Source organism: Conger conger, chromosome 4 (assembly GCF_963514075.1).
Source record: "Conger conger chromosome 4, fConCon1.1, whole genome shotgun sequence".
Taxonomy (NCBI): Eukaryota; Metazoa; Chordata; class Actinopteri; order Anguilliformes; family Congridae; genus Conger; species Conger conger.
Window position 1 is genome coordinate 14,046,659 of NC_083763.1, and position 25,708 is coordinate 14,072,366.

At 43.5% G+C, this 25,708-nt stretch overlaps 1 protein-coding gene across 1 annotated transcript; it reads left to right on the forward strand.

Annotated features, from left to right (window-relative positions):
• The first annotated feature begins 2,597 nt into the window (after nucleotides 1–2,597).
• Nucleotides 2,598–24,205, forward strand: mfsd12b (major facilitator superfamily domain containing 12b). Its single transcript, XM_061237961.1, has 11 exons — nucleotides 2,598–3,207; nucleotides 8,100–8,310; nucleotides 13,600–13,729; nucleotides 14,143–14,346; nucleotides 15,567–15,659; nucleotides 15,960–16,052; nucleotides 17,541–17,714; nucleotides 20,101–20,195; nucleotides 21,360–21,490; nucleotides 21,792–21,836; nucleotides 22,425–24,205. Exons 1-10 carry the CDS (start codon nucleotides 2,943–2,945, stop codon nucleotides 21,815–21,817), a joined length of 1,422 nt encoding a protein of 473 aa, XP_061093945.1. The 5' UTR covers nucleotides 2,598–2,942; the 3' UTR covers nucleotides 21,818–21,836; nucleotides 22,425–24,205.
• The last annotated feature ends 1,503 nt before the right edge of the window (nucleotides 24,206–25,708 follow it).

The window sequence follows — 25,708 nt, forward strand, 5'->3', positions numbered from 1 at the left end:
GACAGCAGTTTCTACGCTCTAAGATTTAGAGTAGGTTACAGGCAGAAACTGGAGCAGCGGTTGGATCAGGCCCACTGAAAAGCTCCTAATTAAGAAAATGTAACTGTTGAAATTATTGGATTGCAGTTGTGATCGGTACGAAAACCAGCAAACGCAGGGGTGGCCTACTCCAGGACTGAGTTTGGGGACCACTGATATTGCTTAATGAGATGAACATCCCTAAAATAGGATTGCCATAGACGTCAACGTCATTTCATTTTCAAAACCGAAGTAATTCCGACAACAAATAGGTTGTAGTTGACCGTCTATGTTGCCAGAGTTTAAAATGTAAATGGCTGGCATTTACAGTTTGGTAAAAAAAATAAAAAAATACTAGTACAACATCAGTAACCTGATGAACCACTGTTATTAGTAGTAGTGATATTTCTGCATGGCAAATACTTTACTTGTAGATGTAGTAGTAAAACAACAGACCCAACTGTCAGGACATGCACACTGCTTGTTCTGAGTAATTGTGTTGAGTTTAATTAGAGAATTCATTCATTCTGTGAAAAAACAGGTGTCATTAATTGTCCTTCATTAAGGAAGAAGCAAATGTTTGACATATTGTTATAAAATATATTTCCTTCTGAATTGCTAAGTGAAATGGGCCATTCCAAACTACTGTTCAGAGGAACTGTTCAGGGGAACAACGTAATTTGATTCAAAAGTTGTTTGGAGAGAGGAAAACGGATAAAGAAGTGCCGCAAATTATAGGATGCTCAGCTAATGTGATCTTAAATGCTTTCAAATGGAACAAAAACTCGAAACAAGCAGAAGAAAACGAGCAACTACTGTTCAAACAGATCGAAGAATAGTCAGAATGGCAAAGATTTGGTGGTTCTAATCCCGGTGTAGGCACAATAAGATCTGCACAGCTGTTGGGCCCTTGACCCTGCAATGCTCCAGGGGAGGATTGTCTCCTGCTTAGTCTAATCAACTGTACATTGCTCTGGATAAGAGCGTCTGCCAAATGCCAATAATTTAATGTAATGTCCAGAAAGATCAAAGATGATCTACAATTACCTGTACGTAGACGTTTGATCGAAGCTAAGCTATCAGCAAGAAGCCCCCGTAAAGCGCCATTGTTGAAAAAAGGGCATGTGCAGAATCGGTTAAAATTCGCCAAGGAACACATCGATTGGCCCAAAGAGAAATGGCGTACCATTCTGTGGGTAAAAGAGTAAAATAGTTCTTTTCGGGTCTAGTGGTCGTCGACAGTACACCCGGGGGGTCGTCTGATGAATTTAAGCCACAGTACACTGTGAAGACAGTGAAGCATAGTGGTGCAAAAATCATGGTACGGGGATGTTTTTCATACTATGGTGTTGATCATGGATCAATTTGAATACATCAAAATACTTGAAGAGATTATGTTGCCGTATGCCAAAGAGGAAATGCCCCTGAAATGGGTGACAACGACCCCAAGCAAGCAACATCTTGGTTCCAGACAAAAAGGATTGAGGTAATGGAGTGGCCAACTCAATCCCCTGACTTCAACCCCATTGAAAACTTTTTATCTACAAAAAATCATCAGACCCTACACCCCTGCCAGACCTCTTCGTTCAGCCTCCACAGGCCGCTTGGCACCTCCCCCTCTCCGAACCTCCACCTCACGCTCACGACTGCTGTCTGTTCTGGCTCCACGGTGGTGGAACGAACTCCCCGTTGAGGTCAGAACTGTAGAATCTCTCCCCACCTTCAAACGCAAGCTGAAGACACACCTCTTCAAGCAGCACCTCCCTCCCTGTGAACCTTAATTGTTGTCTCTGTGACTTGCTTTGTGTATCGGTATTTTTTAGTTGGCTAGGTAAGCAGTGTTTTGATAGTTAACTTTGGTCACTTTTGCTCTGTTTGTTTGTTTCTTGTTTAAAAAAAAAAAAAAAAAAAAAAAAAAAAAAATGGCCCTCGTCCTTATCTTTGTTGTACAGGTAGCAGTTCAAATTGTACTTCCCTCTAGGGTCTTTCAGCGAACTTATCCCTGGTTATGGATATGCACTTTGTTGTACGTCGCTCTGGATAAGAGCGTCTGCCAAATGCCAATAATGTAATATAATGTAATGAAAACTGTGGAATGTAGTTAATTCATCCTGGGCTGAAATGCCTGTTTCTAGGTGCCAGAAGTTGGTTGAGCTTTAATGACGCGCAGCAGTTTTTAAAGATGCGCAGCAGGTATAAAAAAACAATGGTTAGACAATTAAATATTAGTTCAGTAATTTAAAGTGAAGTTGAATCTTGAAAAATGTCTTCAGTTTATACAGTTTGAAGAGAAAAATGTCGACACTGCCATTTTTTGGAACAAACTAATCGAACCCTCCGACTGCCAGACGACTGCTCTTACCTCCTGAGCCAATGTCACAAATGTATTATCATGTTTGGACGTTTGCTTATTGACTATTGGCTATTGAATTCGGAATTCCGAATATCCCAGAACTTTAGGGTAATCATTTGAAGGGTAAGGTCATTTGGGGTGATGCTTGTTTTCAGGTAGGCGGTGCATGAGGCAGGTAGTTTACCTATGGGAACTATGGTGCATTGGGATTATGCGGTGCCACGGTCGTTAGGTTTCATTTCTGTTTCTGGGATTAGGAATAAGGATACGGGGAAGCAAAAGCGATATTACGCGTTGTGTGGTACTAAGAATGGTGACAGTCACGACAGAGGAAAAGAGCTCTCCGTAGGACTAGTGAAATCGCTATCATTCAAACCGCTAACCGCTAAACATTTCGTTTTGGATTTGATTTAAAATGTAACCGGCGGAGAGGCGACAATTTCAACAACATTAACCGTGGAATAGGCTACGTGAATGGGCACCTGTTTCGGCAATAGTTTTCAAATCCCTTCACAAATTGTGTGAAATCGTAGAACGTGGACGTGTTTCAAAGGCAATTTATTAATTAACCATGTCGGACGAGCTTTCTCTACCAATTTTAAGGCGCCTGAGTTATGCGGTCGGACACTTTTTGAACGATCTTTGCGCCTCTATGTGGTTTACCTACTTGTTAGTGTATTACCACTCCGTGCTTGGATTTCGGAGTACCTTCGTAGGTGCGCTGCTACTTACTGGGCAGATAGCGGGCGGTATCTGCACTCCCGTAATCGGGTATGAATCGGACCGGACCCCGGGCTGCGAGACTTACGGAAAAAGAAAGACATGGCATCTATTGGGTGAGTGTTATGATCCTAATCAGTATTTTGGTTTTATGTTATTAATGAAATATTTATGGTTTACCATTTACCTAGCTGCGAATATAGCTAATATTTCTCACCAATTAACCGGAAAATGAAATCACAAATGAAATCACGTTTCTGCTGTGTTGATAAATAAATATCTTAAATTATGCATTTGTCATGCATAATGTTTAACCCTTGATAAATATATACAAAAATACCATAAACTAAAAAATAATACCGTTATTGACATAAACTTGGCTTTTCGACATGTATAAAGTAGTGTGCCCTAGGGTCGCCTACTTTGTGCAACCCCCCCAGGCTGAGATGACAGTCATGAGACTTTTCGAATAATGTGTGATAGGGTGAGAGAACACATTTAGAGGCATTTTTCACCATTCCTCCGCGGGGGCCAGTCGCGAATTGCTATAACAGATTTTTTTTTGACCTAAGGTGATATGATCTGGCTGTTATTTAAACATTATAAACTTCACCTTTTCAAGTTAATGTGATCCACTCAAGTGATATTGTATAATAACCTTTTATAGCAACTTATAAACAGGAAAATATATAAATATAAAATGACAATGCGTCGTCACTGATAGGTGTAATACTCAATTCTAGTTTTGAGTACGATTCCTGTCTTTGGAATAAACATTTGTTTCCCCCCACAGATAACAGCCTGAAAAGGGTATTCAAAGCCATTCCTAATAGCGGGATTAAGATAAAGTCTACTGAATCCAGAGTGCATTGCCTGTATCTGTGACAAATGCTGTTCCAGCAGATAAACATAATTTTTCAGTTAAAAAGACTCCTTTTTTACACCTTGTCATGAGACAAATAAACATGAAGCAGTCTACCAAGTGGGTCAAATACAGATACTAATAAAATAATTTTCATTTAATATTTGTTTTGTATAATTCCATAATTTGCTAATAAACAAAGGAAGACTAATTCCTTTGAGGTCCTGACACTCATTAGATATTTGATATTTGAATGCTTTGCGATAAATCATGAGCATAATCATTTATGATTCAGTGATTTTATACAGGCCTAAGAGATAATTAGGCCTAACAATTATTTCATTGATAAAACCTCCTTCAACTGTACAAGGAGCATGACTCTCTTAAAGGTCATTTTATTTTGATCTTTTGATCATTTAAATCAAAATGTTCTTAGTTGATTGGTTATATTACACAAAGTGTTTCTAGATAAACCGTTTAGTTTCTTGATAAAATAAAATAAAGTAAAATAATAAAAAGGAAAAATTAATATCATCAAGAAGAATACATTTCCTGCTTCAGAGTACCACCAGGGAGGATGCCAGGGCGGTAGATGGGTGTGGAACAGGAGATGACTGTTTGCTTTAGTGAAAATGCCCATTTGGTTTTCTTCCAGATCACACACACAAACATGAAACAATGCCCATTTGGTTTCCTTCCACATCACACATGCAAACATGAGACAATGCCCATTTGGTTTTCTTCTTCACATCACACGATGTACAAAATATGCATATTCTTCTGCCTGTCACCTCATCAGGGACAGGTACCTGCATTAAATCATTAATCGCAATTATTTGCAGAACAATTAATCGTCAACTAAAATTTCATGATTGTAACAGCCCTAGAGGTCAGCAGTTTCTGAGTTACTCAAACCACCCTATCTGGCACCAACAATCATTCCAAGGTCAAAGTCACTTAGATCACGTTTCTTCCTGACATTTGATCTGAACAACAGCTGAACCTCTTGATCACTTCTGCATGCTTTTATGCACATGATTGGCTGATTAAACATGTGCATTAACAAGCTGGTATACAGGTCTACCTAATACTTTTCTTGCTGAATGTATATGAATAGGGTGCCCAAGCCTACGTTAACTCTTGGATGGCATGGCAAATACTTTACTTGTAGATCTAATAGTGTAATAGAAAAACAACAGACCCAACTGTCATGTGTAAGGGTAATTTTCTTAATTGATTCTTAATTGACAATGTGTGTTAACATAAAGACAATCACATGATTACAAATAACCTTTTAGTGATAATCCTTATTACTATTAGACCACTTTCTGAATTAAGTGCTTACTAGGAGTCTTTCTCTGTCTCTCTCCCAGCAGACAGACAGCCTTTGACCTTAATGTCTTTGCTTCTCAGCTAGCACATTCTGGTCTTGCAGCAAGGTCAACAAGGGGTATTCAGAAGATAAAATACTGATAAATGTTCATGGCCAGCTTCATGTCTTTGTGTTTTGGTAAAGACCCCCCTTCTGGATAAGTGTATATAAGAGTCTTACTATGTCTGATTCAAATCAGAAAGCCGGTAAGCTTTCTCACTTTCTGTCATTTCTTTGCAAATAAATATGAAAGTTAAACTCATAGCTATCGTTGTTTTTACTGGGATCTGTTTCATCAGACAATGCTCACCTGTGAAATGTTAAAAAGGGCATTTTTCCCTAACAGTTTGGCAATGTGGATGGGATCGCTAACGTGGTTCTTCCCTATACAGAACAGTCTCGGAGTCTGTGACGTGGACAGACAGTGTACACTGCCGGGGGTTAGAGTCCCTTGAACCAAAAACCCGCCCCACAAAGAGATTGTAAGCAATCGCCTATGGGGAAGGATGATGGTATCCGGTTGAGTTCTGAGACGTTTATGTGTGGGGTAACCAATACGCGATCCTAAAAAAAAAGAACACTCAGGTGAGGCCATAGTAAATCATAAAACGGTACCTTGTTTGACTTGGGGCTGACGGGCCCATCACTCAGGGAGTGATTCAAACACGAGAGCCGGTATGCTCTCACTAACACTCTGGGGACTGGGTCCCAAGCGCTGATAGAAGTAATAGTTAATAGTTAACTATTATAATTGATTGGTCTTAATGAGTAAATGGGTATAAAAAAGAACTGAGCTCTAAAGTAAATTACCTTGTTGTGTAATATGGTAAGGGGGCTCGTGATCAGAAAATTGTTTTTGTTATCATGAAATGATGAAAGGAGGGAAATGTAAGGGTAATTTTCTTAATTGATTCTTAATTGACAATGTGTGTTAACATAAAGACAATCACATGATTACAAATAACCTTTTAGTGATAATCCTTATTACTATTAGACCACTTTCTGAATTAAGTGCTTACTAGGAGTCTTTCCCTGTCTCTCTCCCAGCAGACAGACAGCCTTTGACCTTAATGTCTCTGCTTCTCAGCTAGCAAATTCTGGTCTTACAGCAAGGTCAACAAGGGGTATTCAGAAGACAAAATACTGATAAATGTTCGTGGCATGGTCATGTCTTTTTGTTTTGGTAAAGCCCCCCCTTCTGGATAAGTGTATATAAGAGTCTTACTATGTCTGATTCAAATCAGAAAGCCGGTAAGCTTTCTCACTTTCTGTCATTTCTTTGCAAATAAATACGAAAGTTAAACTCAAGCATAGCTATCGTTGTTTTTACTGGGATCTGTTTCATTAGATGATGCTCACCTGTGAAATGTTAAAAAGGGCATTTTTCCCTAACACATTGACTCCTTCATTGAAAGGGGCGTGTTCGAAATAATAGTAGTGTGGAGTTTAATTAGAGAATTCATTCATTCTGTGAAAAAACAGGTGTCGTTAATTGTCCTTTATTAAGGAAGAAGCAAATGTTTCACACATTGTTATAAAATATATTTCCTTCTCAATTGCAAAGTAAAATGGGCCGTTCCGAACGTTGTGGAACAATGTCATTTGATTAAAAAGTTGATTGGAGAGAGGAAAACATATAAAGACATGCCGCAAATTATAGGATGCTCAGCTAAAATGATCTCAAATGCTTTCAAATGGAACAAAAACTCGGAACAAGCAGAAGAAAATGAGCAACTACTGTTAAAAACGGATCAAAGAATAGTCAGAATGGCAAAGATTCAGCCATTCATCAGCTTCAGAAAGATCAATGGTGATCTACAATTACCTGTAAGTGCTGTTACAGTCAGAAGATCGAAGCTAAGCTATCAGCAAGAAGCCCCCGTAAAAGCACCATTGTTGAAAACAGGGCATGTGCAGAATCGGTTAAAATTTGCCAAGGAACACATTGATTGGCCCAAAGAGAAATGGTGTAACATTCTGTGGACTGATGAGAGTAAAATTGTTCTTTTTGGGTCTAAAATTATATCATATTATAAGGTCCTGCTCTCTCTTGCTCTCTTTCGCTCTCTCCCCCCTTTCTCTCACTCTCTCTCCCTCCCCATCTCTCTCTCTCCCCCTCTCTCTCTCTTGCTCTCTCCCCCCTCTCTCTCTCTTTCTCTCTCCCCCTCTCTCTTTTCCCCCCTCTCGCTCTCTATCCCTCCCTCCTCTCTCTCCCTCTCTCTCTCTCTGTCTCTCTCTCCCTCCCTTCCTCTCTCTCTCCCTCCCTCCCTCTCCCTCTCTCTCTCTTCCTCTGTCTCTCTCTCCCTCCCTCTCTCTCTCTCCCTCTCTCTATCCCTCCCTCCTCTCTCTCCCTCTCTCTCTGTCTCTCTCTCTCTCCCTCTGTCTCTCTCTCCCTCTCTCTCTCCCTCCCTCCCTCTCTCTCTCTCCCTCTCTCTCTCCCTCCCTCCCTCTCTCTCTCCCTCTCTCTCTCCCTCCCTCCCTCTCTCTCTTCCTCTGTCTCTCCCTCCCTCTCTCTCTCTCCCTCTCTCTATCCCTCCCTCCTCTCTCTCCCTCTCTCTCTGTCTCTCTCTCTCCCTCTGTCTCTCTCTCCCTCCCTCTCTCTTCCTCTCTCTCTCCCTCCCTCCCTCTCTCTCTCTCTCCCTCTCTCTCCCTCCCTCCCTCTCTCTTTCCCTCTTTCCCTCTCTCTCTCTCTCTCTCCCTCTCTCCTCTCTCTCCTTCTCTCCCTCTCTCTCCCTCTTTCTCTCTCTCTCTCTTTCTCTCTCTCCCTCCCTCAGGAACGGTCGGCATTCTCATCTCCTCCCCCTTCATCTTCAGCCCGTGTCTGGCCTGTAGCGAGGACACGCCCGAGTGGGTGGGGCTCCTGTACTTCAGCCCCTTCATCCAGGTCTTCCAGCTAGCCTGGGCCTCCTCCCAGACCTCCCACCTGTCACTCATCCCCGAGCTGGTGTCCTCTGAGCATGCTCGAGCAGAGCTCACTACGTACAGGTAAGCGTCAGGGTGGAGCTGTCTGTACAAGTTACATAAAACCTCAAAAAGGGTGTTCCAGTTCAGCAGGTCGATTTCCAGTTCAGCAGGTTTCTTAATCTGATGCTGTTCTAATGTACTGGCCTACTGTCGTTGCTAGGAAACAGTAGCTCTCAAGGTCCAATCTCCAATCAGTTGTAAAACAAGTCCAAGAGGCGAAAGATCCCACGATAGCAAAGTCTGCAGAAAATTTGACTTTATTGTGGCACACATGCACAACAGCCAGTTGAAATCCTCAGATTTCCAACCTTGAATATCAGACTAAACTCTCATTTTATGCCCAGTCCTTATCTCAGCACAACCAATAGCTTTCTTGAAAACCATCAGATGACTTGGCTATGTTGCAGGTATTTACTTTTCAGTCCTGAAACCATTGTGGCAAATTTTTATATATAATAATCATCAGAGAAATCATTGAATATATAATACTACACATCTGATCACTACTTTCTTCTAAGTGAATAAATGTAATTCTTTAACTTGCAGTCTTTGCTCTCTTTTCGACAGTGTACACTGTGGTTTCTTGCGTTTTCATAAGCTCAGTTATAAAAAGGTTCTAGGTTCATTCAATTTAATAAAACAGCATATATATGATATATTGATTACATGTTGTGTATACATATATATTGATACTGTGGTGGGAATTTTAATTTATTCCTGTAAGAAAACACTCAGAGACAAAGACAGTAAATAAAATCCAATCTTTACTATGCATAGGGTCCAAGTAACAAAAACAAGGACAAAGGTTCCAGGACCTTTGTCTGGATATATGTATGCGCAGAGCGCAACAAATGTACACCCCTTCATTCGTATTCATTAGTATTTCCAATAATCAATATTCAAAGACAATCCACCCCTCTTCTCCTTGCAACAGATGTTTCTTAACTTTCTCCTCCCTTAAGGTATCTGTCCACATGAATGTATGTTTTGGGAACATTCCGAAGGGCCCTCGCTTATCTTGTTTAGGTTCCCTGTCTCCAGGGAGAGATACTCCCCAGATCAACATTCTGTCGACGCAGAATGTTGATGATCTGTGAGAATCACAGGCACCGGCTCCTTCTCAAATAAACGGATACCATGTTGTTTCTATGCCTCGTGGTGCCTTGTGGCCTTCAAAGCCCGCAGGGCAGAGAAGGAAAAGAGACATCTCAACTCACACAGTTTGCAGAAAATAGTTTCCATTAATACAAAGCAAGTTATGATACTTTAATAAGTGTGTATGCTCTGGATCACTCCAGCATAAGCAACCAATAATAGTATAAGCAATTAGTAAAGGATAAGCAATTAATAATATGATAAGCAATTAATAATGAAATAATCACATGAATATATAATTTCAACAACATTTCCCTTCTCTTTTTAATTGATTATCCGCTAACATGCCACTTCTCTCGATTTTCGACATGTGCTTCGTTCACAGGTAAATACTTCATTGTTGAAACAGGTCATTTAATTCTATCACATGTTGGTATGGTCTCTCCGACGTGTCAGACGGGGCGGTCACTTCATTGACGTCCTGTAACATAAACATCTGATATCGTGGGTTAGCATTCAACATTTTTGATATCAATCCTTTAATTATGGGAACCCAACAGCAGCTGCAGAAGAACAGTACTGCGAATCCTGCTACTATGAGGGTCAGTACAGATGTTATTGCTGCTTTCCACCCCCCAGAAATGAGCCACTGACACCAGGAGTCATCATATACGTAGTCGTTTTGTTGTGCATCCGACAGATCTTCTAAGCGCTGCAAAGCCTGATCTATTTCTCCGCCTTTCTCATCATTTGCTGGTATGTAAGTGCAACACGAGGCTCCAACGATATGACACACTCCCCCCTGCGCCGCCGTCAACAGGTCTAGCACCATCCGATTTTACAGTGTCATTAGCGGTAAAGTAGTCAACTGTCGCTGTATGCTTCTAGTTATGTTGCTGATCTAATTTATAAGTGCACTTAAACGGTAATTCACAGTCTCCAAACGTAGCATTATCTTCCCCACCCCTGTCCAAGGAAATACGGCGAGGGCTACCTTCTGTCCGGTTGTTCACAATTTTGCGTCATCTGGGACTTTGGTGCCCCAGATAGAATCATGAGGCGCACTGGCGTCTCGCCTCCCCCGCATGGTCTCATGCGTACTCAATGTACGTGTGATCTCTCAATTGTACATAAGCACATACCCCTCCCCAGTTCGGTGGTAATGCCACGATGTCCACACAACCAATACCAACTGTCCACGGCTCTCGTCCTATTCCAATGCGGTGCCGATGGGTTACATAGCGTGCCATTTGGACTGTTCTCTCTACCGGTGGAAAAGGACAGTTCGGTTACGAGCGGATATCCACAGAAAATCAGTAATTTCCCCTGACACCCCTGGGTTACTCCCACAAATTCAGTGCCATTTCCCTTGACACAACGCCAAAACTTCTGCCCCGATTTATACTGGACTACCATGAGTGGAATGTTAGAAGTCATATTCCCCAATTTCAGATATCCATCTTTATCGGTACAATATTTTTTACACACCAGCAACTGGAGGCGATACTACCTTACAGTGTGACTGATGTATCCACGTCTCTCTCTCCTGGATTCTCACTGCAGTAGGTGTGGTCATGAGCACTTGATATGGACCCTTCCACGTCGGTTCGCTCCACTTTTTCTTTTTACCAACACTTTGCCCCAGGATCCAATCTCCAGGCTTAATCTCTCCTGGTGGCAGCTCCGCTGGCAATCTGGGAGGAAGCACATTTAGAATCTCATTTTTATTAGTTAACATTCTATTCATATATTCTGCCAGGGTTGCTTCTTCCACTTGTGTTCTCTGCAATAAATGTGGTAATTCAAATGATTTCCCATGTATTATTTCATAAGGTGACAACCCCAATCCACGCTGTGGTGTTATTCTCGTGCTAGTTAATGCCAGTGGTAGACATGCGATCCAATTCCATTTAGTCTCTGCCATAGCTTTGCGTAATTTTGCTTTTAGAGTCCCATTAGTTCTTTCCACCAGTCCTGCTGACTGTGGATGATATGCGCAATGTTTTTTTAACTCTATTCCCAATTTTGCTCCTAGGCAGGTCAAGACTTCATTCCTAAATTCTGGCCCATTATCACTATATAATGCCTTTGGAATACCCCACCTAGGAATGATTTCTCTACTCAGACATTTTGCTACTGTAATTGCATTTATAGTTGTGGCTGGGAAAGCTTCTACCCGCTTAGAGAAAGGTCATCATTACCAATACATATCTCTTCCCTTCACACGGTGTTAGATGTATAAAATCCATCATCCATGTATGGAATGGCTCAGGGGGTGTAGGAATTGCCCCCTTTTGTGCTACTACCCCACCCCGCGTATTATAACTTTGTCATGTTGGGCATTTCTTAGAAAAGTTTTTTAAGTAAGTGGTGAGTCCAATGGTATAGTAACTTTGATCTATTACCTGCCTCATCCCTTCTCTTGATACATGGCACTGCCCATGTACCAACTGAGCAGCAATATGGAAAAGAGATTTCGGCAAGATAGGCTTATTATCGGGACCCATCCACCCGTCATCAGTGTGCCGTGCACCATGTGATGTCCATTGACGTTTTTCTTGTGGGGGAGTGGCATCCTGCTCCGCTCACAACAAATTCTTGGCTTCTTTGTCTGCACTTTGATAATGGCCAATTCGTTGGGCAATTGAAGTGCTTGCAGTAGCTATAATATGAGCTGGGCATGAGTCATGGGCTTTCCTGTTGAAGGAAACAGATACACTCTTAGCATAAATTTTCGAGAGCGTTGAAGGAACCAGCTTGTTCCTTAGTGCCCTTCCCCCCCTCTAGGCCCATCCCCTCCTTTTCCACTTTCTCCCCCCTTACAGACTCTGATGTTTCTCAACTCCTGCTCTCCCACCGCCCCACAACCTGTGCCCTTGACCCTATCCCCTCTTCTCTTCTCCAAACTATCACACCTGACATTCTCCCATTGTCACCTCCCTTGTCAACTCCTCCCTGTCTTCCGGCTGTTTTCCGGCATCCTCCAAGAGGGCCCACATCACTCCGCTGCTAAAAAAGCCTACTCTGGATCCCTCCATCATCCAGAACTATCGCCCGGTATCTCTTCTTCCTTTCCTTTCTAAAACTATAGAACGAGCCGCTTCTACTCAACTTTCTTCTTTTTTTTCTAACAACAACCTGCTAGACCCCCATCAGTCTGGCTTCAGATCGGGCCACTCGACAGAGACTGCACTCCTCTCCGTCAGTGAGTCACTCCATGCCGCACGAGCAGCCTCCCTCTCCTCTGTCCTCATTCTTCTAGATCTCTCTGCTGCCTTCGACACTGTGGATCACTCCATCCTCCTGTCTGCCCTGTCAGCAACGGGCATCTGTGGCACAGCCCTGGACTGGATTGAGTCCTACCTCTCTGGTCGCTCCTTCCAGGTCGCCTGGGCTGGTTCGGTATCGACACCTCGGCCCCTCGCCACAGGAGTTCCCCAGGGCTCAGTCCTAGGCCCGCTTCTTTTTTCTCTTTACACTCGCTCCCTTGGCCCTGTGATCACTGCACATGGGCTATCCAATCATTGCTACGCGGACGATACCCAACTCTTCGTCTCGTTCCCGCCGTCTGATACGCAGGTTTCAGCCCGTATCTCTGCTTGCCTGAGGGACATCCAGAGCTGGATGGACAACCACCATCTAAAGCTCAACCCAGGCAAGACTGAAATGATATTCATCCCTGCTAATACCTCTCCCCATCTGGATCTCTCCATTTCCCTCGGGGATACCACACTCACGCCATCACCCAGTGCAAGGAACCTCGGCGTGGTGATGGACAGCAGACTGTCCCTTTCCGAGAACATTGCGGCGGTGACCCGGTCTTGCAGGTTCTTCCTATACAACATACGGAGAATCCGCCCCTTTCTCACCCCCTACTCGACCCAGCTCCTGGTCCAAGCGATGGTTCTGTCCCGCCTGGACTACTGCAGTTCCCTCTTGGCTGGCCTCCCAGCATCCGCCATCAGACCCCTCCAACTTAGCCAGAATGCTGCTCTGTGAATGTTTCCCTACACTACCTGCTGAAAGAGGTGACAAAAAGCTCAGGGGAATAAGGGTCTTCATTTTATTTCTGACTTTATCTCCGCCTGTCCACATAGAAAATTCCAAATTCATGGAGCATAAAGAGCCAAATTATAACACAAACTCACACTTAATGTTTTGGCAATGAGCAGCCTGGCAATGAGCAGGATGCCTCTGTCTTTGTTTTGATGACAGGTATGCCTTCACCGTCATGGCTAACATCACAGTGTACACTGTGGCTTGGCTCCTCTTTCACTTTCAAAATGGGCAGAGGGATCCGTCTCTCTTCGATGGTCTGGGCCCCTGGGACATCCCCATATTCACGGTAAGGCCTCGCTTTAGTCATGCCTGTACATCAGGGGTGCACATCAAGGGCTGATCCATTTCAGGATTTCATTAGCTGAATCATATCTTCATCTGACATTTGTAAAAGGGCGAATCCGTCGCGACTGACGTTACTAATTGGAGTTTTGTGACTATACTGGAAAATATTGTAAAATCATCTTTAGCTATGTGCTTCTTTGTGCTGTGGTGGAAGTTTGTCGCGTGACTGACGTTAAAAAAAGGACATGCAAAAAATCTACTCAGCTTTGATTCAAAATTATATTAATTCAGTAATTCAGTGAGCATCGAAGCCTCAGTAATAAAATCCCAGATGATGATAACACAATGGGGGAAATATTGGCCGGGTTTGCGCTGTATAATACCGGGCGTGTCGCTGTGTCCCTTTCTCATCAGAACCTGATCCTTACTGTTCTGGGAATCGGAGCAGTGTTCTCGGTCCTCTTCCACCTGGGTACTCGTGAGCAGCACCGTCGGCTGCAGGACACGGGCTCTGACGATGGGGCGAGCCAGCCTCTCACCGCTAGCTCTGAGAAGAACGCCACGCCCAGACCCCTGCTGCAGTGGAAACACTGGCTGAGAGAGCCTTCCTTTTACCAGGTGAGACCCATCTGATGCCTGTGCACACCAGGTGAGACTCATCTGATTCATGTGCACACCAGGTGAACCTCATCTGATTCCTGTGCACACCAGGTGAGTCTCATCTGATACCTGTGCACACCAGGTGAGACTCATCTGATTCCTGTGCACACCAGGTGAGACTCATCTGATACCTGTGCACACCAGGTGAACCTCATCTGATACCTGTGCACACCAGGTGAGTCTCATCTGATACCTGTGCACACCAGGTGAACCTCATCTGATTCCTGTGCACACCAGGTGAGACTCATCTGATACCTGTGCACACCAGGTGAGACTCATCTGATACCTGTGCACACCAGGTGAACCTCATCTGATACCTGTGCACACCAGGTGAGTCTCATCTGATACCTGTGCACACCAGGTGAGACTCATCTGATACCTGTGCACACCAGGTGAGACTAATCTGATACCTGTGCACACCAGGTGAGACTAATCTGATACCTGTGCACACCAGGTGAGACTAATCTGATACCTGTGCACACCAGGTGAGACTAATCTGATACCTGTGCACACCAGGTGAGCCTCGCATGGTACCTGTGCACACCTGGTGAGCCTCTCATGGTACCTGTGTGCATGAGACACACCAGACGTGCGTTCAGGATGACAAACGTTAGTTAACGTTTGCCAACCTATTCAAACTTTTTTTCTTCCACGAACGCTAGCTAATGTTAGCTAACAGTTTGAAACGGTAGTGCCTGGCGAACAAAAATGGCTGCTGATGGGGGAAACTAAAGTTGACATTTGACTGTTATCATACACTTTAATCAATGTAATATTTGTTCTTACCTTTAAAAATAAATAGCAGGTAAGCAACGAATCAGCTAGCCGACCGAAGTCGCATCCATTTGTATTAAAAAGGCGTTGGTGGTGAACTAAACGGTTCATTTAAAATCATTCAACAGTAACCGTTTGCTGCAAATATAGTTCACCGCAAAACTTTTGTCTTGAACGCACGTCAGGTAAGACCCGCCTCAGTAAAATATTTATTATTATACGTACCTGTATGCATGTACACACCAGGTGAGACCCACCTGCTTTATGCACACACATAACCACACCAAGGAAAGTGCAGCTGATTCCTGTGCACGCGTTCCACTCTCGGTTAGACTTAGACAACATTTGCATGACCCCTGTTTCCCCCCTGACCCCTGACCCCTGACCCCTTTACCCACTTCCAGGTCACCATTCTGTACGTGTGCACGCGGCTGATAGTCAACCTGTCCCAGACCTACATATCCATGTTCCTCCTTAACTCTCTGCTGCTGCCCAAGGTGAGGTATCGTAGCGAGGTTTTTGCAGTCATGACCACAGCTTCAGGGTCTGTATGTCCACGGCTGAATGATGGAATGTGAACTATTATCGGCCAGGGTGCGTGGCAACCGGGCAGTAGTGATTATAATTGAAGTACAGCCTGCGCACCCAAACTCAAGATAATTCTTTATTACTATTAAACGACGTTTCCTCCCTTAGTGGAGGTCAAACTGGAACTGGTAGAATGACATTGAGTTGGGTTGTGCAGGTTCTACTGTTATTATGAATGATGGAAGGAACAGATCTGTTTTCCTCCACAGAAATACATCGCCATCATCCCGCTGGTGATGTGCCTCAGTGGGGTCCCCTCCACGCTGGTGATGAAGCCAGTCAGCAGGTGGATTGGCATCCCTGTGAGTAGCCTCGTCCGTGAGGCCTGTAACCTCGTCCGTCAGGCCCATAACCTCGTCCATCAGGCCCATAGACTCGTCCGTACCCTTTGGGTTCTCTGGGCCTGTGCACTGATGACGCTGACATGAGATAAGTCGGTCTGAATTTTGGGTATGTGAAAATATAGCCAGCATTCTGTTACGGCTTCAGACAAAAAAATTACTGCGTGTGTCGACGTAGCTCCAATTGGCCATTTCAGCCACCTCAACCACACTGACCAATAGCATAATGCGGGCTAATGCGCTCACTTAGCACTTTATTAGGAACACCTACTTATTCATGCGATTATCTAATCAGCCAATCATCTGGCTGCAGTGCAATGTATAAAATCATGTAGAAATGTGTCAGGAGGTTCAGTTAATGTTCACCCTCAGAATGGGGACAAGATTTTGACTTTGACCTTGGAATGATTGTTGGTGCCAGACAGGGTGGTTTGAGTATCTCCGAAACGGCTGATCTCCTGGGATTTTCATGCACCCTATTCTCGAGTTTGCAAAGAGTGGTGTGAAAAACAACAAAAAAAATCCAGTCGTTCTGCGGACAGAAACGTCTTGTTAATGAGAGAGGTCCAGACGTCCAGAGAGAATGGCCAGAATGGTCAAAGCTAACAGGAAGGTGACAATAGCACAAATAACCACACATTACAACAGTGCATATATTCTATAAAATATAAACATAAATATATAAAACATTTACGTAGCCAACAGAGAAACTTTTTTTAATGTGTTCGATGGAAGTGCTCAAAATTATATTGAAATGAACAACATAATCATATATTAAGTCATATATTCTTTGCATATCCACTTCACTTTTCTGACATTTCCAGTCAGAATGTATTGATTCTATTTCTGCATACATGTACACACCAGGCACAGAAGTCACAGGATTTGAAAGTAAATACTATGCTAATCTGTGCAAAATGGTGTGTACTTATTGTATTTTTTATCTTTCATTTTTATTTAACCTTTATTTTTACTTTACTTTACTTTATTTTTACATTACATTACATATTTAACCAGGCGAGTCCCATTGAGATTACAAGATCTATTTTTTGTTGGAGCCCTGGCCAAGATAGCAGCAATATAGTGTTGCAAGCAACATAAAAGCAACATTAAAAACGTACAGTAAAATATACAGTTGAAGCTAACAATCAAATGCCTAAATGGCAAACAAGAGGAAACAGAATCTAGCTAACAGAAGGAAGCAATTACAAATTCTGTTTGTTCAAGCATCTATATATGTATTTTCACAAGTGAACCTGTCAGTCCTGCCCATGCTGACCAAGGCCTAGTACAAGAGGACCACATTGGAAATAAATGAATTGTGTTTGATTTCCTCAATAATGTTACAATGTACACAGTTGTTGCCTAAGTGCTAGTAACACTAGGTACTGTATATGTTAAAATATGTCACCAAAAATCAATCAATCAACCAACCTCTCCCTCTGATAGATGACCTATTTTATTGGCCTCTTGCTCATCAATGGATTTTCCTACTGGATCCTCGTGGACCAGCAGATAGGCCAGGAGGGGGTCTTTGGGCCCGCGGTACTTCTGGGGGCCGGATCAGCCATCATTCTGGTGATGTCATCATCCATGACTGCGGAGCTCATCGGGGATCAAACGGTAGGCACTTCCTGTCTGTGTTAGCACTTCCTGTCTGTGTTAGCACTTCCCGTCTGTGTTAGCACTTCCTGTCTGTGTTAGCACTTCCAATCTGTGACTATGGGCTCCTTCAGACATGGATGAAAGGATGAAATTTCAGGATCTAACAATGAGATTTGTGATGCTGTACCTGCCTCTAAAGCTTATAACAAGAGAATAATTGACTCAAAACACTCTCCTGGATATGCAGTAAAGGTTTGCCAAATGATGATTGGATGACTATGCACTGAGAAAAATGGTGGAGTCCTGTAATATTGTCCAAAATCAGGTTTTGAGAAAATCGACTTCAAAGATAGAAATGGTAAATAACTATACTAATTTCAACATACACATGGCGTACACATTCAGAAAGTGGTATTATCATGAAATTTGAATATTTGAGGGATGTTTAGGTAAGGTGGTTGGTTAGGCTGGTTATTTACTGAGTAATAAAATGTTCAAGTACTTCAGATGAAAGAAAGCTTTACTGTCTTTACTGTGCATTCAGCATTTCACTGCGGTATTTGTATTGCAGATTGGTCCTTTGTGAAGTAAAACTTGTAGTCTGATATTCAGGTTAACAACAACTTATTAATATCGCAAAAATAGTCTTTAATTACAGTATCCAGCATACCGGGTAAAAGCAAGGCAGTTCAATTACAAAATCACGTTTGAAAGGAATGAGCTTTTATGCCCCAAACCTCCTGAAGTAAAATGCAGGTACTTGTCCCTGATTGGGTGACAGGCAGACGAATAGACATTAAACCAAATGGTCATTGTCAGCAAAGCAGACAGTGAACCCCCTTGATCATTCAGTATGGGCTTCCTAACCCCCCTTAATCATTTAGTACGACTGAGGTGTTAAGGCCCGGACACACCAAACCGACGGTCGGGCGCGGAGCGCCAACAAAGATCGCCTCCCGTCGATACGCGTCGTTAATGTTGCCTGTGCCGAACACACCGCAACGACGGTCCGCCGACGGCCCAGTTGCACGTACGTTCTGCGCCTGCGTGAGAGGTAATAACTCTCCACACCAGCAGGTGGCAGTAGTCTGTATTTGTCTTTCAAAAAATGGAAACCGGAAGACCGGGGAATGCGTTTGCATTGCGTTGGACCTAGAAGCAGCCATTGTCTCGCTCACAACAAACAGTTTGCAGCAATTTCCTTGTTCTCTCGCTATTTAGTAATACTAATCGAAAATTATGTCTGGTAGTGATAGTAACTTTGGAATGGCTTGCTTTCGTCGCTTCCGTTTCTCTTCTCGTGCACTGATTCGCTAGCTGGACAGCCAATCAGAGAGCTCTCTCTCATCGACGGCTCCGGGGGTTCCGACGCCGATTCAACATGTTGAATCGGCGTCGGAGCCCTCCAAAACACGGCGACGGAGTGTCGGCGTGCGGGACACACCGGAAAGACTCGGCCGACAGGGCGCCACCGACGTCCGACGGCCGACCATCGGTTTGGTGTGTCCGGGCCTTTAGGTGACCATCCAAGAAAAATGAAGCAGGAATTGTATTCTTCCCTACAGCGTAGACTCAGTAAATACTCGCTGACAGTATGTCGACTATAAGTACCCGTTCAATATCCTGGTCTGACGTATGACCATGGTCATGGGTTGGCCCAGTATCGTGTTGTGTGTAGCCAAAATCTTCTTGAGAATAGACAGAAGGTCTGATCTTGTCAGTAATGCTCAGCAGTGGGACACTTTATCGGTGGTTCAGGGTCACTGGAGTAGAGGACGAGTGGGGGTGTTTGGAGAAGAGGGGGTAGGTACCAGCAGTGATAGTGACATAGTTTCTGGCCAGTGGATCAGTTTGATGGTGAATGGTATAACCCATGGTCTTTCTCGGCCTAGCACAGATATTTTGGCATGGCTGCTGGGCCGTGGAGCAGTTTGGTGTTGGACGGTATCAGCGAGTATGTCACTCAGTTTACACAGTTTAGGGGTTTGGGAGAGGAGGGGGAACACTGCGTCTGGGGAGCCTGCTGGTGCCATGAATTTAGGATGCTGTAAAATACATTAAATGAGCACTTTATTAGGTCTTTATTAGACTTATCTTTTGACTTATTAAGCCTTCTGCTGCTGTAGCCTGTCCACTTAGAGGTTTGACGCATTGTGTGTTCAGAGATGCTCTTCTGCATGCAAATGTTGTGATGCGTGGTTATTTGCATTACTGTCACCTTCCTGTGAGCTTTGACCAGTCTGGTCCTTCTCCTCTGACCTCTTGTTCTGAACACATGCAGAGGAGAACACATGAGTTCCGGTATGAGTCTCAACTGGTGTGTGCACAGAATTCCTGGATGGAATGAGGAGCTCTGTGGTGCTCTTTCAGTAAGTTTGTCCTCCATGTATCTTCTGATTGCCAGCAAAGTGGGGCCTTTGTTTATGGGGCAATGAGCTTCACGGAGAAGGTGGCCAATGGCGTGGCAGTGATCATCATCCAGAGCCTGCACCCCTGCTCGTGAGTCCCGTTCCCCCCCCTACTGCACCCCTGCAAAAAGAGTCCTGTTCCCCTCTACTGCACCCCTGCAAAAAGAGTCCTGTTCCCCTTTACTGCTCCCCTGCAAAAAGAGTCCTGTTCCCCTCTACTGCACCCCTGCAAAAAGAGTCCTGTTCCCCTTTACTGCTCCCCTGCAAAAAGAGTCCTGTTCCCCTCTACTGCACCCCTGCAAAAAGAGTCCTGTTCCCCTTTACTGCTCCCCTGCAAAAAGAGTCCTGTTCCCCTCTACTGCACCCCTGCAAAAAGAGTCCTGTTCCCCTTTACTGCTCCCCTGCTAAAAGAGTCCTGTCCCCCTCTACTGCTCCCCTGCTAAAAGAGTCCTTTTCCCCTTTACTGCTCCCCTGCAAAGAGTGTCCTGTTCCCCTCTCTCCAATCCCTGAGGTATCTTGACAAGACTTGCTAGTTGCCAAAATGATAAGATGTATTGTTTCCTTTTAAATCATCAGTAATCTGCAATAATTGAACTGGTGTCTGATTTGCCAAGCTTTTTTTTTTTTTTTTTAAGTATCTGCCCAACAAACATTTATGGTACAGTATTTACAGGAATTAAACAACTGAAGGGCCTCGATGGACAGCACCAGATATTCCAGACATTGAATTAGGTTTTCGTTTCTTACACATAACCACACCAGGAGAAGTGCCACGAATTTCTGTATGCACTTCCTCTCTTGGTTAGACCCTTACAAGACCCATTTCACCCACAAGTGACGGTTGCAGTTGCATTTTTCATGATCACGCATTGAAAAAAGAGCACTTTTCAGCATCAAGCAGCAGTAGTTAAAGTTTTCTTGTTTTGTAGTTTTGTAGCAACATGAAACGACTGTTTGCAGTGGCAGAGCTCACTCAAACTTTGACGTTGCGGTTACAGTTGCGAGAACACACACATCCGCACACAGGCACACAAGGCGTGTTTGTATGAAAAAGTAGACATTCCCAAACCAAACACAGGCATGTAATTATTGTGTGTATATCATTTAAAGATCCATAGTAAGGCTACCAGGTTAAGCTTCTGGTTATTTTCTATATCTGAGAGTCCGGAAATGCATGGAAAAGTTGCGCTGGCTATTAACGTTGTGTTGATGTGCTCCGATTCTGTGTGTTTTGTGCTGGGTTTCTTTTTTCTAGTACGATTGCGAGCTGCCCAGACAGCATGCGCTTCTACCATTACGTCATCGTGTTCGTCACAGGGGGCGTGGCAGTTGTAGCCGCCATCTCTCTCTGCACCATCCTCATCTGTCCAATCAGAATCCGCCGCCGTGAGTAGTCCAGATGCACGTCTGCACTGAAAAACAGGCGCCTATTCTTTGCTTGCATGCAATGTAAAAGCACACATGAGTGCGTGCAACTGTACACACGTGTGCAGACACACAGACACATACACATGCCGACATTTGTGCTCTCAGAATATCAGACATCGTCTCTTTTCCACCATGTGGATTGAAAGGATGAGGGAGAAGGTTATTTGAGTCGCCTGTTTGGTATGTGACATTGTCATTGGGTGACTATTGTGATTGCGGTGACTCATTTCTCTGACATGGCCATTGCTTTGTGTTCCAGACGCTCAGGAAATTCTGGTAAACTGAAAGCCGACCTTACCAACAGGTAAAGGGTCTAAATCCCCCCTACCAAATGCATGTATATGATGGAACAGGTACCGTGCCAGTTGTGCATGATACTAATCATTGTAGATTTTGCTCTGGCAGTAACCAATCTTGAATTAAAAAAATTATCTTTGCTAATCGTGTGGAAATTGGTCTTCAACTTACATACGTTTTGATATCACAAATATAAGGATAACAGTACAATAATTTTGTATTGTTACGTTAGAGGATGTTGCTCTCTTTGAAATACAGGAATTACAACACAGTGCGCTACTGAAACGGGCACTGCCATGGGCTAGTATCCGCTTCTCCATTCAGTGGCCTGCATTCATACGCCGTCTCAGAGAAGGACGGCTGATCTCAGTCCTCTCTCCTCCTTCCACGTGCTAACGTTAGCCTGTCCTCTCTCCTCCTTCCATGTGCTAACGTTAGCCTGCCCTCTCTCCTCCGTCCACGTGCTAACATTAGCCTGTCCTCTCTCCTCCTTCCATGTGCTAACATTAGCCTGTCCTCTCTCCTCGTTCCACGTGCTAACGTTAGCCTGCCCTCTCTTCTCCTTCCACGTACTAACGTCAGCCTGTCTTCCCAGGCCTGCTCTGTATATCCAGCCTGATGGGGATGGACAAGACAATGACGACACAAATCTTACAAACTGGCCGGCTGTCAACAGAGAGCTGATCACGGTCAAGGACTATTGGACTGCGGAGAAAACTCCCAGCATTGCCTGGGGCCCAAAAAGCCACACTTCATTCTCATTTCTCCAATGCAGTCTGCTTTCCTGCTCCCCTGGACAGCCTTAACACCATCATTACACATAAAAACCAGGCCAAGGTTGTTTGAATTAATGGATTACCTATTTTCTGAACAGCCCAACTTCATTCGGAAAGAATGAATGAATTACCTATTTTCACTTGCTTGCGATGCCTTAATTATTGAGATACATTCAAATGCAAAGGGTGTTAGTCTCGCCTGTTGGACAACCTGGTAATAAAACATCCAGACTCTGATGATGTTGATAGGTCACAGACCATCAGGAAGTCACGGCATGCAAAGGACTACTATTTTTGACTATATGACTACTTTCATTTACATACATACACATGTGTGTATGTACAACACTGCTGTAATCTGTTTACTAAATAAGTCAATGATAAATACCAGTAATAAAAATCAGTAATAAATACCTAATAAAGTGATCGCTGAGTGTATATATTTTGACCTGTTGCGAGGGAGTCTGGTTATTATTGTGTCCGCCAAAAAGTTATCAGATAGCATCCATCTGATTAACTAGTGGCCTTAGTAAATCACTATATCGTTCACAAAATATTTCAGTGATAGATATTTTTAGATTTTGGGGGAAAATTTTGGAAAAGTCAATGTAATTAAAATGTAGCCTTGCTGGCTATGTATGTTATGTACTCTGATTATTATGTTTCTTTCTTCATTTTGGTTATGGTAGGCTGTAAAAGGATGCAGGGGGTTGTTGTTCATCCAGATTATGTGCGTGGGACTGAACTAGTCTCGTTCCTCTCTGTATGTAGTGGTGTGGAGAATTGAGAACCCTATTCTTATTTGTTGTTGAGTGACTCTTGTGGTTGTTTGTAGCGGATTATTGCTTAGCTGTCAATGGACTGGAACCCCTTGTGTGGGCAGAACAAACTGTTCTGTTTATTGTCTTTTTAAAAATCTATATTTGTAATGTCTTTTCTGGTTGAGAAAAATAATTCATTTTCGATGCGATTGTGCAGGTTTTTTGCCACAGTCAGTTTCACCACACTTTCCTGATCAAAGTGGAAAAAAAAGCAGGGGTAGAAGATGAGAATTAAAGAGGGGAAAAGGTTACCACTGAGGAACATGTCATTATTGTCTGCGTAGGGACAGTTTAAGATTCATTGTGGAAGGCCAAAGTCACCCACGGCGTGGAAATGCCACAGCTGGGTCAACGTGTGAGTAAGGCCGCGTGTTTCTGGATCTGACCGGCTGGAACCGGTTCTGTAGCTAACACGTACTGTATCACTACTGCAGCCAATGCCCATAGCATGGCTATCAGGCTACCACTTGCATTGCAATCACGGGCAGTGTGTACATGGTTATTCTAAAACCTCTCCTGCTAATTACAAATACTATGACATAATGGCATTATTATTATCAAAGATGCTATATAAGTTGAAAAACATTGCCTACATTACATAATTCTCTACAATGGATGGTGTGTTTTTTTTTTCCCCTTCAAGCTTGCAGAAATGTTTTAATGCCAGTATTGTGAGCACAAAGGGTTTGGGTTGAGTTATTTCAAGACATGTCCTGCTTTGCTTTGGGATTTATAATGTTTTTTATTTATTTTCAATAAATCTAATCTATTGCACCTTACCCGTCTGCATTCTTCTGCCAGTGAAACTTCCAGTATGTATACCCTTATATGACATCTCCATTTGCGTTCTGAGCTTTTGCCTGCTGTAGGTCTCTTGCATAAACATTACACAGTGAGTAAGAATAGAATGCCCTTTAAACATCTCAGAGCGTGCATTTCCTAAAGCACGGATGCAAATTGCAGTGTCAATTAAAAACCCAGCTCTGGCACACTGTGGGTGGACTTACGTCACTGACTGGTCAAGACCGTGATTCAGCTCAAGTCTGATGACAGCACAGATTGTTGTTGTGATTTTTAACTTCATATAAATCGCACTATTAGTCTTGAGACTGCTAGAGATTGCATTGTTATGATAAACGGATGTCTCCTTCAACTTGTTTTTTTAGTCACATTGACATTTTTGTAGCCCTTTAAAAATTGAAGATAAATTCAATTTCAGGAGGCTGGCAAGAAGAAAATGTTCAACATTTCCACACACTTTGAATGAAAAATGAAAAGCCATTCGAAACTGCCTTCATCCCAATAAAAGGGTGTAATGAGCCCCTTTCTTCTGCTTTTGTCCTGGAAGACAGCCCTGCTAACTGATCCCAGCTGTGTGGTGAGATGCTATTCTCCAAGATGGATTTCCTGGGCTGTCAGCGATTCTACCTGTGTGTTCCTGAGTTCAGGGAGGCTGGGGTGCACAGTGCAGGGGAGATTTGATCGTCTCAGATCGCATGCCTCTTTGTCACGTTTGCTTGAGCTGCTCAGAACATATATGGCCCTTTTTAAGTTTTGTTGTCAGTGTAGTTCGGGAGGTGGGCTTGAGGGCAGTGACTGGACTTCTATGTGTTTCCTTTTATTAATATTTCCTATTTTTTAATCTATATACTGTGTAGAATAAGTCTGGTAAAACATTGCCAGTCCTTTTGCCTGTATTCGCCATGTTGTTTCACTTTTCTGTTTTTGGAAAACCTGAAAACGGACTATTTGGTCAGTCAGGTGAATCTCTCTGTACACACCTTCATTTAAAAATTAGAGCACACACTTCCTCTAGAGACTAGAAAGGTGTGTGGGCATGTATCTGTGTTTGTGCGTGTGTGGTGTGTGTGAGTGCCTCTGTGTCTGTGTGCGTGTGGTGTGTGTGTGAGTTTGTCTGTGTTTGTGTGGTGTGTGTGGTGTGTGTATGTGAGTTTGTCTGTGTTTCTGCGGTGTGTATGCGAGTTTGTCTGTGTGCATGGGTCCGTGTGTGTTTCTGTGCTGTGTATGTGAGTTTGTCTGTGTGCACGTGTCTCTGTGTGCGTGTGGTGCGTGTGTCTGTGTCCGTGTGGTGTGTATGTGTGTATGTGAATTTGTCTGTGTTTCTGTGCTGTGTATGTGAGTTTGTCTGTGTGCATGTGTCTGTGTGTGTATGTGTGGTGCGTGTGTCTGTGTCCGTGTGGTGTGTGTGTGAGTGCGTCTGTGCCCCTGCGTGAGCGTGAGTGTGTGTTAGCACAGCTGGCTTTAGCTGAGCTCTCTAGCAG

Coding starts and splice junctions, on each gene's coding strand:
- mfsd12b (XM_061237961.1), top strand. CDS start 2,943: ATGTCGGACGAGCTTTCTCTACCAATTTTAAGGCGCCTGAGTTATGCG. Junction 15,660..15,959: donor ACTCTCTGCTGCTGCCCAAG/GTGAGGTATCGT, acceptor TTTCCTCCACAG/AAATACATCGCCATCATCCC. Junction 20,196..21,359: donor CAGAGCCTGCACCCCTGCTC/GTGAGTCCCGTT, acceptor TCTTTTTTCTAG/TACGATTGCGAGCTGCCCAG.